Source organism: Eleutherodactylus coqui, chromosome 5 (assembly GCF_035609145.1).
Source record: "Eleutherodactylus coqui strain aEleCoq1 chromosome 5, aEleCoq1.hap1, whole genome shotgun sequence".
NCBI classification, from domain to species: Eukaryota; Metazoa; Chordata; class Amphibia; order Anura; family Eleutherodactylidae; genus Eleutherodactylus; species Eleutherodactylus coqui.
In genome coordinates this window covers 92,757,371-92,774,275 of record NC_089841.1, presented here as the reverse complement: position 1 = coordinate 92,774,275, position 16,905 = coordinate 92,757,371, and the positions used below count along the sequence as shown (strand labels likewise).

The following is a 16,905-nucleotide window of genomic DNA, read 5'->3' as shown; positions in this document are numbered from 1 at the left end:
AAAAACCTAAAAAGTGGCTGGTAGTTAAAAGGTTAAAAATGTCTTCAGCCACAATATCATTTTGTATAATTAAGGGCTATTTTTCACAAAGAACAGATTGTTCTTTGGGTTCCTAATCTTTAACAGTTTAAATGGTTTGGGCCACAGCCCAGTATAGCTAGACTATGACTCGGGAAAACCGGCTCAAGTAAGCAAATCTTCATCGCCAACGGTTCCTTTTCATTTCCTATTATGTTTTTCACATTTATTTACATTCTTTGATTTCTTTTCCAGTCCAAGTGTAAATGCAAATGTTTTAGTCAAAATGACAAGCCATAATAAAATATTCAGGTGTAGGGACACAGTTTGGGAGATGCAGTGTCACGCAGGGTGACCCCGGACACATGGCATACGGTGAGGAGCTGGGAGGGCAAGATGCTGGTTTGTCATAGTGGCACTTACCATGCTCCCTCCCAGAGGGACACACGCAGCCAAGGCCAGGGCAGCGCTGGGCCCCTTCTGGACCCGCCCGGCATAGGGATTCCCAATAAACATTAGGACAGGTGAAGGGGTTGTCATGGGTGATGCCACCGTTCCGGTACCCCCTGGCATGAACATCGATGGGGAAATAATTGAGCCACAGACCGTGTTATAGTGCCTCAGGTCCCTTGGAATGGTCAGGGCCTGGAATAACTTTACTGGGTAACAATTCCACAGATACAAGGCAAAACAGACAGTCTTCCAAGTGCAGGTAAAATCAGAGATTTATACAGATAGACTTGACGAGGAGTACCTTCACACAATGATCCCAGACTTCAGGACGCCTGTGCTTGTGTTAATTGAATATGCATACCTCCACCCAGCGGTCCCAGACTTCAGGACGCTTGGGCGTGAACAATTGAGAAAAGAAGAGTACCTCTGCAATAGACCTTGAGTAGAAAACTTAGAACTGACTCACGCTCTCTCTCTTTGGGGTGGGCTGACGCACAGTTCATACTGATCCTTGCACTCGTGAAATCTCTCCTCCTCTTCCATCTTCTACACATGAGGGCTGAAGGTGCCCCCATGTGTCTCTGTGCTTTAGGTGGAAGCCAATATGGAAGTCCACTGAACTCAACTCTTTTCCCGCTCGCAAGCACTCACATTTATAGCTTCACTCATACCACATGACAAGATAGAACTGATACATTTGCAGAAAGTCAGCTCACACTTTGCAGACACTTAACCTATCACACACTACAGCAGTGCAATACACATAACAGAATGACAAGACAGTTTTGCACAGTGCATCTACATAGGACATACATGTATAACATTATGGAGGGGGCCAGGAAAGCAGGTACAGCCCAAGGATAAGCATGACACTAGATCAAGAACAAAAAAAAACTTTTTTTTCTATTGCCAGGATTTCCTTTACTAAAGCTAACAGAAGTGGGATTTGCTATAAAAGGAAAGTTTATAGCAGGAAAATAGGCACTTTGTGCCATTAAACTAGTGAATGCACTAATGCAATTGGAGTTAAGCTGACTGTATAAAGATCTAGCAATCATTAACATGACTGGCACATCGAGAACTGGATTTACAGCATTATAGCAAATTGTAGTTAAATTAGAATAGTGTGTTAAATGTCAATTTAACATTTGCTACATCTGTACAATATATCCATACTAAAACGTTGATACGGGGATTATTTTGACTACCATTATGGAGTCGGGAAGAATTTCTTTCCCCCAAGAAGGCTAATTGGCCTTGCCTCATTGTTTTTTGGGGGGGGGGTTTTGCCTTCCTCTGGATCAACAAGAGGGGTTGAACTAGATGGACATTGTCTCCCTTTAGCCTTACATACTATGTTAATATGTAGGTTATTATGTAATATAAATGCAAAGTAACTCTGTTTGTTAGCTTTTCACGGCTAAACTGCTGGAGCAATTTTGATAAAATTTGGCAGGGAAATGGCTTGCATCATGAGGAAGGACACAGGCTATGTTTTATACTGAAAATTTCTAGAGTTCTCTAGGGAGCGCAACAACACAGATATATTAAGTGATGTGTAGGCATGGCGAGGCGGAGCGGAAGAGGGTGCACATCATAAGCTATGCCTACTCAAACAGGCAGACACATGAGGGCAGACATCGTTACCGCACATATGCGATTATTAGCAGGCATACCCGGCGTTGCCCGGGATTAAAACTTGAACAAAAGACACATAAACGCGCATTGAAGTTTTAAAGAAAATCTGTGTTGCCCATAAAAGTTTTTTTTTTTTTTTTTTTTACCTCGGCAGTATAACAAATGGCAACCAGTACATCACAGTACAGATTTCATTTAATCTCAGTAGGAATCTCTGCGGGTAACAAGGCAGTGTACAATATATTGGAAACCACCCCCGATTTCAGTGGAACTGGCTGTACATCTAATATGTGTGAGAGACTAAGAAAACTTAGAACTGACTCACGCTCTCTCTCTTTGGGATGGGCTCACTCACAGTTCATGCTGATATTGCACTCGGGAAATCTCTCCTCCTCTTTCATCTTCAACACATGAGGGCTGGAAGCCAAGATGGAAGACCCCTGAACTCAACTCTCTTCCCGCTCTCAAGCTCACATTTATAGCTTCACTCATACCACGTGACAAGATAGAATTGATACATTTGCAGATAGTCAGCTCACACTTTGCAGACACTTAACCCATCACATGCTGCAGCTGTGCAATATACATAATAGAATGACAAGACAGTTTTGCACAGTGCATCTACATAGAACATACATGTATGACATTATGGAGGCGGCCAGGAAAGCATGTACTAGGCCACTACAGAGGGATTATTCAGTAATAACTAGGAATAAGTAAAACATCTGAATCTTCCAGATTTCCACAAAATATTGGTGGTTGCTACCACCGAAAGTGGTCAAGCTGTTGTTCAAAATGTAGCAAGATATGCCTATTCTGGAGACCAACATTAACACATTTTTTGTTGATTTTGCTTTTAGAAGTATTTTCCTATTTTTAGTACTTCCTACTGTATTTCCTACTGTTTGTGTCATAATCTGGATTTACAGTTTTATATGGTCATCTATACATATGGATGATGACAGAGGATTTCTTTAAGGCTACCAATGTGTTTTTTCCTAGAAGCATTATAGATGAGATGGCGCAGTGAAAAATCTTACTGCGCTGCCATATAAGATTTTCTATGCTGTCATTGGGTTTAGTTGTGCGCAATACTTGGACTTTATGCCAAAGAGATTTGCATCTCAAGAGAACCCCATCCTAGGATAGCCCAGGTTATAGCAAAGATGGATCAGCAATTGGTTTTAACGTCTCAGCCTACCCTTAGGCCTCGTTTGCATGAACATTGTTTTCGCGCATTATAAGCTTGTGAAAAGATTGCGACCATACAGCACTAAAGAACGAGTGAACGGGTGCAATCCAACTATTTTAATTAGCCCGTTCACACGATCCTAGGTGCGTGTAATCCATCTCCCATAGGAGTCTATGGAAAGCACTCGCCAAAGATGGGGTCAGGTATTATCTTTTCTCGCACCACGGACCTTAGATGCCATTTTGCAGTCGCATGTCCTATCTTTGATTATTGCAAAGATTTAGTGCATCTAAGAGGCATTCATCTGAACACTTCTATAGGAAACCATTGATTATATTTAGATGCGAGCTTTGCACGCACCTATAACACGTGAAAACGGCGCTTGTGTGAACAGACCCTTAGGTCTCATTCACACAGGCATATCGCGTTTTGGTCCGTGAAATCTGCAGCATTTTCATGGCCGTATTCATGGCATATTATGTACTTTTGTGTATGTATTCATTGCATTTTTCAACCATGCAAAAAAAAAATTTAAATACAGAAGAAGGCTCCGTTGACTTCATGCATAAACATGGTGTGAATTACACGTGAATCGTGTATTCACTCCATATTTATACAATCCCATTGATTTTAATGGGCAATTTTGGTTTGGAACTCAGACCAAAATAGGACATGCTGCAATTTCAATTCACACATGTAAATAACGTATGTCTGACTACCCCAATGCAAATCAATAGGGTTTAAGCTCTTTGTATTACATGCGTAAGAAATCTGTGTATAATATGAAGCACAAATACGCCCATGTGAATGAAGCCTTAATGATGAGCCATTCCGAAACCAGCAATGGGAAATCTCTAGTTTATGGCCAACTGAACAGTGTGCAGCCTCCATGTTTAGAGAATAAATAGTTGCTCAGAAAAGTCATTGAAGCATACGAACGATAATCATTTGTACGCCCGTATGCAGAACAGTGATCATTAGTTTGCTGAGATATTGTTCATAGACTGGATCTCCATACAAATCTCAAGTCGTTCAAATACGAACACTGGGACTTCACACAGATGAAGTTTGATCAACCAGCGACTGTGCAAAAGGGAATAGTGGTAAAGCATTCTAGATACATCTTATCACATGCTTTGCATAGACTTTTTAATTACTACATTCCTTCTTGGAAGTCATGTGAAATCTGGCCCAAATACTTCCTGGTCTCTTAGAATTGGCCTAAACATGGCAGTTTCTGTACATACGTCACTTACCCTGCGGTTTCCTGCCAGGTGGAAAACATCAGACTCTGATCCTACAACACTTCCCCCTCTCATGTTGAGATTTCATTTCATGCTTTGGAGACTTGGAAGGGAAGATGTTTGGGTTTTGGAATTTGTCATGCAAACATTAGAAGGCAGGGATTTCATTATGAGTTATTATGCGTAAGTGGTGATGAAAGTGGGAAGTTCAGTTGATCAGTTCTAAAACATAAGGCAACAGATGTAATCCTAAAGTAGAAAGCAACAGGGTGGTAATGTTCGTGAAGCTGCCCAGTTTGTGCAATTATGTAGGTGCGGTCAAATGCTGGTTTAGGAGAGCGCTATCCACACCCAACACCCCCCCTCCCCCCCCCCCATCACGTTTGGCCAAACATGCTTGTGGTAGAGAGGGATTTGTCTGGCTGTGGCTTATCCTGAGAACAAAAGGGTCATGCAGTTGAAATCCTGCTACTTAATCCTTATCTCACTTTGGCATCTGCTGTCCAGTGAGAGTCAGGAGGTCCCCCATGCACATTAGATGACATTTTGAATTAAGCGGATTTAGCCAATACGGAACTAATTTGTATAGCCATCTTTAAAATGCCTACCCTGTGATTCAGGCAGAGATTTTGTGTGTGTGATCAATAAGTGGAAGAGGCTGCCACGGGAGGTGGTGAGTTTTCCTTCAATGGAAGTGTTCAAGCAAAGGCTGGACAAATATCTGTCTGGGATGATTTAGTGAATCCTTCACTAAGCAGGGGGTTGGACCAGATGACCCTGGAGGTCCCTTCCAACTCTACTATTCTATCATTGATTCTCCTTCTGTCTTAACTAATGGCTCCTTTGCCATCCAATGTCACTGTCTCTTGCACTGAAGTCTTGTGCAATGGTAGGGCATTGCATACACCATAAACTCCAGCTTTTGGACATTGCCTTCAGTGACCTACTGCACATGTGCTATGCAAAGCCCACATGCTGGAGAGTACTACACATGCACCTCCCCACAATCACATGGCACATGCCTGAGATTCCAATGCGGGAGACAGTGGCATCAGATGGTAAAGGAATTGTTCAATACAGCAAGGCACTAGTCAGGCATAATGAAGGAGAGTTGTACTTGTCGCAAAGGGGACCATTCAATGGCCCCTTGTAACCTCTTTTGCATAGTTGTTAAAACTTTTTTGTTAGTCTAATCAGACCTCCATTAATGTGTTTGTTAATGTATTTCACGGTCCGACCTGGTGCTGTAATTTGTTGACTGGTGAGAGAGGCTCTGATGGACTCCCTGTAATGTAACAAAAATTAAAGGCACACTCCAGGAAAAACTGATGCCTCTGCACTAAGCATAACAGGGTAATTCATGACTGCTAGCTTTTGGTAGTTATTGAATCTGTATCATGCATTGTCCCCTCTAAACATGCACCAGACATAACACAGTGGATCAGTTTTTGTTAGTGTGTTCCTTTTAGGCCGCCTACAGATGGGTGGCGAGGATGCGGCGGTGAGGATTCTCGCTGCGGGACCCGACCCGAGCGCCTGCAGCGACCAGTGCGTACTCACCCGGCTCCGGCTGTTTGATGTGGCGGCTTGCGGGGCAGCCGGCGCATGCGCAGACCGGAGCAGGCGGCGAGTTACATTTCTGTGTGGGGCTCTGCGAGCCCCACACAGAAATAGAGCATGCCGCGATTTGTTTGCCGCGCGACACTTCGCGCAGCCAAATCGCGGCCGTCTGCATAGGATTGCGTTTGTTAACACAATCCTATGCAGGCTTCCAGCGGCGGAAATTCCGCCCGTGTGCGGGCGTCCTAATTCTTTGCTCTGTTTGTAAGTAAGGGTCTTTTTAGCTAGGACGATTGTTAAAGGGGTTGTCCCGCGCCGAAACGGGTTTTTTTTTTTTTTCAACAGCCCCCCCGTTCGGCGCGAGACAACCCCGATGCAGGGGTTAAACAAGAACACCGGACAGCGCTTACCTGAATCCCCGCGCTCCGGTGACTTCTTACTTACCTGCTGAAGATGGCCGCCGGGATCTTCTCCTTCGGTGGACCGCAGGGCTTCTGTGCGGTCCATTGCCGATTCCAGCCTTCTGATTGGCTGGAATCGGCACGGGGCGGAGCTACACAGAGCTACACGGAGCCCCATTGAGAAAAGAAGAAGACCCGGACTGCGCAAGCGTGTCTAATTTGGTGATTAGACGCTGAAAATTAGACGGCTCCATGGAAACGAGGACGCTAGCAACGGAACAGGTAAGTGAAAAACTTCTGATAACTTCTGTATGGCTCATAATTAATGCACAATGTACATTACAAAGTGCATTAATATGGCCATACAGAAGTGTATAGACCCACTTTGTTTCGCGGGACAACCCCTTTAAGCGCACCCCTGCGGATTTGAGGTAGATCCGAATGGTTACAAATCTATTTTGAAGCCGAGGTGAAATAGCAAAGCTGATTGAAAACATATTTGTGCTCATGGCTGTGTAATGGAATATGAAAGTGCATTACCATACTTAGGGATTCAATTTACTGTTTATGGACATTGCAAAACTAATGTTCTATATTTGACAAAAACTATTTCACAGGTTAGTTTCTTTTCCTTGAACGCAGTATGAGGTATCTGGCAGCTCCTTATCTCCCTCGCTTCCTTGATGTAACAAGCATGTTCAGCTTGGCTGAAGATAAGATGGAACAATACCTCTGCAATACCACTTATTGGAAGGCAGCATTCCTGCAGATCAATGTTAGACTTTTTAGACAAGTCTTGTAACAATGACTGGGAATTCTAAGCCCAAGCTAGAATACCATATACAGACAGCTGTTTTGGGGTGACCGCCCCTCATCAGTGTTCAGTAGGTGTCTGGCTTGACTACTGAGAGGCCTGGGACAGCTTAGCTGAGTGAGGCCAGTGACTTTTGGCCAAAAGACTGGCTGTCAACTGTAACATGCCTGTAGTCAGTTTTGGGCTCACTCGCAATTAGAAGATAGGATTTCCATCAGATAAAAGGCAAATGATACATTAAGTCTACCCAAAGTTATACCCAAAATTTTATATCCTGTCTTGGTTTTGCCCATTGACAAAACATGAACTTAGTCCAGTGCAGGAATTGGAGAAAAGAGCCACAATCATACAGCAGTTCCAATTTTCTCTTGTAACAGCAAAGTGTTCTGCATATTGTTTGGATGTTGTGGATATATATGGCGCCGATTTATTCTTTTTTTTTTTTCCCAAGTTTTTTCCCCCATTTTTTTTCTGTCTGTCTTATTACATTTAAACCGTCCTCATAGTATAAGTTTCAATACTGATTAACACAAATGACACAAGTCAGACTTTGCCTGTATAAATACGTAAGACATGTTTAATATCTCTTATTACCTGAATGTCTTAGGCCGAATGCACACAACCGGGTTGGATTCTGACTGCGAGGTTTTACAGCAGAATCAGACCCTCTTCCCCAACAATGACCCCTGCGTACCTCTGCAATGTCGTCTTCTCTGTGCTGCGGATGTGCCGGCTGACATGCTGCCACGTATGCGCAGTGCAGAGAACGACGCCCTGGCGATGATGTAGATCTGCGGCGATTTCGAAATTGACATTTTGGAATTGCTGCGGAACGGACGGCTTCCATTGACTGCAACCGTGCGAGTCGTAGTTGATTTTTTGCTCTTGGGCGTAGAAAAGCGTTTTGCATAGCATGTCTATGGGCAGTATTTGCTGCAGGATCTGGAGGCAAACGGATTCCACAGTGCAAATACGCCTGTGTGCATTGGGCCTTAGTCTGTCCACCATAGAGATGAGAAACAGCTAATAAAAAAAGTAGATTAAAAAATAATAAAAGTATGTTTACATTTTTCTCAGAACATTTGTGGAAAAATTACTGCTGATTACAACCGGGAACAGCTATGGATGGCTAATGAAAACTTGATTACTCTGCTGCAAGCTCACATGAGGGGCTACCTGACCAGGAGGGCATTCCGCAAGAGGAAAACGTACCTCTACCAACAAGAGCCATATGCTGTTAAAATACAGGTAAGACTAAGGCCATGCAAATTAGAAGTCATTGTCCTTCTACTGTGTTACATTAGATAACTTTAAAGGCTCTATATTTTATTTTGATTTAATTGTGTATATTTTGGGCTAAAATCATTTTGCTAATAGGGCTTCATTAAAACAAAATTTGGATCTTTTGACTTCTGCAAATGACATGTATTCCAGTACTTAGCAGGCTGCAGAGTTATGGTCATCAGCAAAGCTATGAAACTGTCTATCTGATGGATCAGTCTCCAGCCCACACCCCCCTCCACCTGTCCCCATTCTCTCCTCTACCAATGCAATGATTTTTCTTTATCATTAACCACATTGTTCCCACGTGTGGCACAGAAACACCAGTTAAATAAAAAAAAACACAGGAACTAGCCACAATGTGCCTGGTGGTTGCATACATTAGAAAGTCAGTTGCCAAAGGAATAAGAAGGGTTAGATTAATTAAAGTAAATGTATGGCATAGACCAGGCTTCTAAAAAAAGCCTTTAGGCTTGTCATTGATTATAACAAACCCATCATCGGGCCTTCAAAAAAAAAGTCAAGCAGAGCTGGGAGCTGGCATGGCACTGCCCATACCACCACTGCCAGTAATATGCCAATAGCAATATGTCCCCAACTCTACTTTTGTTAAGAGCTAATCTGACTTGTCTGTTTTTGTAAAAACTTACACTTCCCATATAATGGCAATTCTGAAGCAACTTTTCTTAAAACTCTATATTGTGCTGTTCCTCTGTTATTCCTCCTGGATTGGTACAAATAAATTGATAACTGGATGTTATCATTCAATGGGGCATGTCCTTACACACTGTCAAGTCAGTACTGACCATGTAGTAACCAAACCTAATGACAAGGAATAAGGCCCATTTACACCAGCCGATGATCGCTAAAAAAATTGCTAATCGGCGATCACTATAGCAATAATCAGTGTGTGTAAATGTGCGCCCATCATGTGCTTTTCGAGCACTGCTAGTTGATCCTTAAATTCAGTCCAACCTAAAAATGTTCTCCTTTGTTCTCCACGGGGAGTGCTGATAGCATTGTTTCCCTGTGGAGAACAAAGGATCTGAGCACAGATAACAGCCTTGGGCTATTAACTGCATTCAGGGAACGCTTCATTTGCACACCTAATTGGTACTTAAGTAGCTGAGTAGCTACTTAATACTTCATGCAAAATGATCCCTCAAAGCTGTCAGTCAAACTGTCGTTTGAGCGATCTTCGAGCGATCATCTAAATGGGCCTATAGTAATGTCCTTTTTATAAATGTATTCCTACGTTTCCAAGTGGAATAAAAGAGAAACGGCTCAATGCAGGGTCTTAAGAAAAGGTGCTTCTTGAATTGTTGTCTGTGGAACACAAGTATTTACTAATAAAAAGCAAAGTTGGCGGGTCCACTTTAAATTTTAGGTCTTGGTATTATCATTTTTAATATGTTAAATTAAAACACTGTTGATAATTTTTTAATTAGATTTTTTTTAAGACTATTGTTAGAATAAAATGCATGCCCCTCATAAAACTGTATCACTCACAGGTGAAATGCTTCCAGTGACAAGTAACACCTGACTTCTCTTCCATATATTGCCTTCCTCTACATCATACTTCACATATAATGTTCTATGTTTTATTATTAATTGACAGGCCTCTTGGAAAGGATACAAGCAGAGAAAGACCTACACTGACAGAATAAAACTACTACAAGGAAACATTGTAGGCATTGTCAAGGTATGGCATGGGATTACATCCCTTTACAAAGAAAACCCTTTATTTCATTGTATCAACGGATGAAATAGAATTATGTTTGATACGGTGAAATTGAGTAAGTCCAATCTGGTCCCTGTCTGGACACCAGCTGAATACACGTTTTTAGGCGCAAAGACCCCACTGCAATTAGTTTACCTCTGGGGACCCAAAAACTGAGATGGGGTTGAGACATCCACTGTTGCTAAACAGACATGCAAACAAGAAAAAATAAAATGTCTGTTTTCATAGCCTTGATGACATTTCCAGGATTCTATTAAAGATCATTGACCTCTGTGTCAGGATCTGTGTGTTCAATGGAATGGAGGAGAAACTTGGTAATTTTCTGGCTGATATTTGTTGACTTCAAAGAAATGTCCAAGCTCTTGTTATAGTTCATAGCTTCCATACCTGTAGCATCCTTTAACTTTGGTCTTGTACATAAATTGCATGCTGTATGACGTGACCAAAATGACGATGAAACACTTCTTGTTCTGATGCCATTAAAACATGAAATGACGACAATCTCTAAAGGGTTTTCTCATTAGGAAACGTCTTTCCATATGCCCTGATAGGAGTCGTATGGGTCCCTGTCCCCTTTATTAACCCTTTCCAATCCAATTTGTATTCTGGTTTTCCCAGGGGGGCTTACTCTTTTTCTGCCGTTATACATCGGCGCTATCTGCTGGCTAAAGCCAGTACTGCATGAGGTGACACGTTGGATAGGCTCCAACAGCAGAGAGGCTGGCAATATACAGTAGGAGAACCCCGACGGACGTCTTCAAACATCGGAGCTGTATAGCCTTAAATCATAATGTCTTCAGACGTCAGACAGTGGATTGGAAAGGGTTAATGGCACTTTGTTATAGCTAGTGAAAAGCTGTTCTGGTGGACCTAGCATGTAATACTACATTTCCTTTGTAGTTGAAGCTGGCCGGGCTCTGAGGTATCAGGATTAGAGATGAGCAAGCATACTCGCTAAGGCAAACTACTCGAGCGAGTAGTGCCTTATTCGAGTACCTGCCCACTCATCTCTAAAGATTCAGCTGCCGGCGGGGGAAAGCGGGGAGGAATGGAGGGGAGATCTCTCTCTCACTCTCCACCCCCCCCTCCCCCTGTCCACTCCCACAACTCACCGCTCACCCGCGCCGGCAGCCGAATCTTCAGAGACAAGCAGGCAGGTACTCGAATAAGGCACTACTCGCTCGAGTAGTTTGCCTTAGTGAGTATGCTCGCTCATCTCTAATCAGGATATTAGGTCAGAGATGTATGGAGGGCACAGGTTGTAGACTGAATATTACCTGTTGGGAGATCTTGAAAGATTAGGTCAGAGATGTATGGAAGGGACAGGTAGTAGACTGGAGATTACCTGTGGGGATATATTGGAAGATTAGTTCAGAGATATATAGACTGGACAGGTTGTAGACTGGAGGATTATGTGTTGGAGGTATTGGGAGATCATGTCAGAGTTGTACAGAGGACACAAATTGTGGACTGGAGATTAGCTATTAGGAGATATTGAGAGATTAGGTCAGAGATGTATAGAGGCAACATGTGAGGAGGTATCCGGAGATTAGGTCAGAGATCTATAGAGGCAACAGGTTGTGGATTGGAGATCACATGTGAGGAGGTATCGGGAGATTAGGTCAGAGATGTATGGCGGACACAAGTTGTGGACTGAACATTACCTGTTGGAAGATATTGGAAGATTAGGTCAGAGATGTATGGAGAAGACAGGTTCTAGATTGGAAATTATGTGTTGGAGATATTGGGACATAAAGTCAGAGATGTATGAAGGAGACAGGTTGTAGACTGTATGTGTTGGCAATATTTAGAGTTAAGATCCGAGATGTATATGTATTTGAACAACTGTCTGCTTACTGTGAATGGAAATGGGAGGCAGGGAAAATGCTCCCTGGTCGGCTTCGCCTCCATTCCGGCAGCGCTATGAGCGATGCCAACAATATTTGCGAGAATCACTGGGACGAGCTGTCGGGCATCGTTTGCCCGACAGCCCGTTCCGTCTAAAAGGACCTTACGTTTGAAAGCCTTGTTTTAAATTTATCTGAACATTTTTAGTATGTTCTGAAATGTCAAAGATAAGCAGCTCTAGTCACAATATGCTGAAGACTATATCAATTCACTGATGTTTTAAATCTGTCCTATAGATTCAATCTTGGTACCGAATGCTAAAAGCCAGAAGAGAATACCAAAAGAGACAGAAGTATTTCAAGGATCACGTATGTTATTTCTCTCCCATAAGACAAAAGAAAACATAAGAGAAATCCAGCCATGATGGCAACATTAGATTAACAGACACTCTTGTATTTGTTTAGGAAAAAGAAATAGTTAAAATCCAAGCTTTCCTGAAAGCCAACAAAGCAAGGGAGGATTACCGGACATTAAGTAAGTAGCGGCAAAAGCACAATGATTGTGAAGGTAAATCTGTGAGGTTATAACAAACCCTATTCACTTACAGCTGACAAAATCCACAGCGGAAAATGGTCATGCCGTGGATTTTCACCATGAAATTCATTCATTGCAATGGAATAAGTAAATTTCATGGTAACAATCCGCTCATGGATTTTGATGCAGATTTAATCCACAGTGTGTGATCACAGCCTAATAGTAGTGATGAGTTAAAACGTTGTCGTTAAGTCTTTGTATATCTTGCGATCAAAGTGGATTGCAAAAAAATGTAAACGGTGAAGCTGCTGTATAGTGTGAAGCTCCTATGTATTATGCAATGAGAAGATATATTAAAAAAGACATAAAAAATTGTTACAACAGTCTATAAGATCATGATGATGAAAAATGTAGGCCTCTCTTATCGTGCTCCCATGAACTTTGGTCTGACCTTTGTACAGGTCTAGGTACAGTACGCTGAGACCCAACATTACTTTAATTGTTCTTCTTTGTTCCCATAGTCTGCTCAGAGAACCCACCTTTGAATGTTGTGCGAAAATTTGTCCATCTCTTGGACCAAAGTGATTTAGACTTTCAAGAAGAACTAGAAGTGACCAGATTAAGAGAAGAAGTCGTCACCAAGATAAGGTCAAATGCCCAACTGGAAAAAGATCTCAATCTCATGGATATTAAAATAGGCTTGTTGGTGAAAAACAGGATCACTCTCCAGGTTGGGAACATTAAAAATATTTTGTGCTTTTATCTTCAGAAAATAGGATGGCACTCCCATAATATTTCCTGCAAACAATGGAAAACATAAACGCTTTCCTTCTAAACATATCCTGCATGAACCCGTGACCAAATTGAAGCGTGCTGGAAGTTGTAGTTAATTATCTTGGCTTTGATTGCTTTGTTTCCTTTTATGCATGTTACAGAAATGATTTGGTCATTTTCTTTGAAGGGGTTGTCTCACTCTAGCTGTTTTGCTGAATGAAGCAAGCAGCTCTATAAGTTGTGCAGTGGCCCAGATTGGCATTGCAGGCTGTGTCCCATTCACCTCAATAGAACTCAGCTAACATTCTAGATTTTTTATTTTTTTTACATTGCTATATATGGGGGATGGAGGGCTGGCTGCTGACCTGGGACATGCTGGAATTTGGGGAAGATGTCAATGTCTGTGAAGGTGGTGGCTCAACTTCTGTTCTGCGTTTCTCACTCCTGGCTCTGAAGCCTGCAGCCCCAGTCGTCAATTGCAGAGGAGAGGCCTGAAGTGGGTGTGCTACTGCCTCTCTGTGCTTTGAGGTTAATGCATGAACAGGGAGGGAGATGGAGAAAAAGGTAGCAGAAGAGAGAGTGGTATGAGGCTGTCTCTTTTCCCTCTGGCCCAGGCAGGCTTTCCAAGGCAGCAGGTGGTGAGAATTAATGTGGCTGTTCAAACGTGTTGAGGTTTTTACATGGCTGTGGGCCTGCTGCTGTGACTAGTAGTAGCTGATGGTGGCGGTACATCCCTTTTTGTTTTTCTGCAACACCCTACTCCCCATCATGGCAAGATGCTGCCCCTAAATGTCTTCCTCCTGCAAGTTGCTAGATCCCTGCCTGTCCATGTTGGTCAAGCACCTCATCATCAATCTCTTCTTTCACTTTGTCATTCTTCTCCTGAGTGAACTCTCTGCTACAGTGAGTACAAGTTGCTGATACCTCCATTTCTGCATTCCCCTAAGTACACATTGCCTGTGGAGTGTTAACCGCGGGCACTGACCCACACTCATCTTCCTCTTCAGAGGAAAATAAATTGTTTGGGCATAATTGCATACAATGTCTTGGTCTTCTCCCTCTGGTTCTTTGGACTAACCTATTGACAGTCATAGAGAAAGTAGTAAAAAAGCTGGTACAGGCTTAATCACTCCAGATATTCAAGAGACCAGGTGGAAGATATGTAATCCTTTTTATTAAATAACCCTTCACAGTATAGACGTTTATTAAAACTAAATTTTATTGAAACACTATTAAAATTGGGGCTGAAGACTCACAAAGATACCATGTTAGTCCTAGTAAGGGATTAATGTAAGTAAAGACTAAGGGAGGAATGGGAATACCTGGACAAACCTTATAACATAGATATAATTAATAAATAGAGAGATGAGTATAGCTGGCCTCACAAGAAAGTCCACGAATGTGGATTCCCCAAAGTTTTTTAATACATTTTGTTTCAATAAACGTCTATACTGTGAAGGGCTACTTTCTACTAATAGACGCCTTATCTGCCCCAGTTAAAATTTTTATTAAATAAGTTTCAAGCCAGCAATAAAAACACGTTTCGAGTGGCCAGGGCCTCTTCCTCAGTTTAGCTCTGGTAAAGTATTATAGCGGCAATAGGGTAAAATAAGAATGTGGCAAATAAAATAAGGATGTATACAAAAGTCTGAATCGGGGAATGAAGGGGAGGGGGGCAAAGGGAGAATGTGTTTTTATTGCTGGCATGAAACTGATTTATTAAAAAGCATTTTATATTTTCTACATGGTCTGTCGAACATCTGGAGTGGTTGCGCCTATACCAGCTTTTTTACTACTTCCTTTATTTGTGCTATTTTCACAGTCTACCACATGATCCATGTGGATTACTTTGGCGTGTGCAGGGGATTTGGCACAGGGTGAAATAGAGGGCACATACTCATGGCCAAGTGGTGCAGACTATAACTGGTTTGTGACTGAAAGGAAGAAGAGGTGGTGACACTTGGAAATGCTGTTTCATCCACTCTGTTACCTGCTCTGCAGGTGTAGCGCATAGGCAGAACCACTTCTTAGGAGTGACAGCGGGCTTGCCTCACCTCCTGCGGAATGTGAAGACATTGCTTCAGTGTGTACCGCTTGAGGTGACAACTTTGACCGTCCTCATCCACCACCACAACTACTGACACGTCCCTTACTTGTTGCTTTCTTTGCATTTTCTAATTTTTTTATTTTCATTATTTTTTGGTCTGGTTTTTAGTTTATTTTTACTAAATTCTTCAGCTAACTTTGTAGTTAGCAGAAAACCACTGGCAGCTGTAAATAATTTAAATTGGCCAGACTCACAGCTTCGAACAATGTATGAAGCTGAAAACACACACGGTCTTTCTTCCTGTTTCTCAGGGTTTTTTTTGTTTTTTTTTTAATTCACCAAAGAATACCAGTACCTACTAGGCTGCAATCATAGGGTGGAATGATATATGAGAACAGAGGGCTAGAGAGTACTTATATATTGTATATTCTGAACTGCACTTGTTCGGCAGAGCATCAGTTACTTCCTCACCCCACAGGTAGCTGTGTAACGACCTTGAACATCTGAGGCCACAAACTGAGAACTGCAATATTCCTCCATCAACAATGTAGTTTCTTTGCTGCTATATACGGCGACAGCAGCAGAAATATACGCTCTGCAGAATATTTGTACTGGAATATAGTGTTTATGCAGCTTCTCTGGTCCCTCCAATACAACCTACTTTATCTGCTATGCTTTACCAATTGTTTACACCAGTAGCAATGTATTCTCTGCAGAGTATCTCTCCATTAGTACAAAGCACATTTTGTATAGGGACATGATTCTAATGCAGCTTCTCATTAATATGTTCTTGCTTCTCTGTCCTGTGTTGAGCTGCAAAATAGCCTCTGCTAACACATTACCAATGTATATATGGCTGGGTGATTGGATGCAGGCATCCAATGAAAGTGCTGTCCATATGCAATATGGAGGACACATTTGGTGTCATCAAGGCGCCCTAGCTGCTGATTGGCTGCACACTGACTTTTGTACTTAGCATTTCGGGAAATGCGATTTTAATCAAAATTGCGCCAGGCACATTTGATTCGATTTTGCTAAAAATCGGGACCATTTTACCACCTAGCAACAGTAACTCCGATCTCTGCAATTTATAAATGTAACAAGGCATACTTACCATCATTGGAATCCTAAATTACTGAAAATTTAACCTTGTTCCCAGTTAAACCCAGGAATGCCCCAAAATGTACATGCTTGCTTGTTTTCATATTAGCAGAAGCATTTGCCAGACCAGTTTGATGTGCAGTCCTAGAAAATCAGGACTGTTGGCAACTTTGAAAGCATTTGCCACCATTGTTGGTATTATGCAGGTAATATAATTATTGTCAGTGCCTCCCAATTTGCTACAGTTGTTCTATCTATA

The 16,905-nt window shown here is 42.1% G+C and overlaps 1 protein-coding gene across 3 annotated transcripts in view; it reads left to right on the top strand.

Annotated features, from left to right (window-relative positions):
* The window catches only part of IQGAP2 (IQ motif containing GTPase activating protein 2), a 297,963-nt gene that overhangs the window by 242,457 nt on the left and 38,601 nt on the right, over window positions 1–16,905 (top strand). For all 3 annotated transcript variants that reach the window (XM_066602868.1, XM_066602867.1, XM_066602870.1), the window contains 5 exons: window positions 8,398–8,568; window positions 10,220–10,303; window positions 12,487–12,558; window positions 12,655–12,724; window positions 13,246–13,454. In XM_066602868.1, coding sequence (XP_066458965.1) covers window positions 8,398–8,568; window positions 10,220–10,303; window positions 12,487–12,558; window positions 12,655–12,724; window positions 13,246–13,454 — 606 coding nt within the window. The remainder of the gene's footprint in view (window positions 1–8,397; window positions 8,569–10,219; window positions 10,304–12,486; window positions 12,559–12,654; window positions 12,725–13,245; window positions 13,455–16,905) is intronic.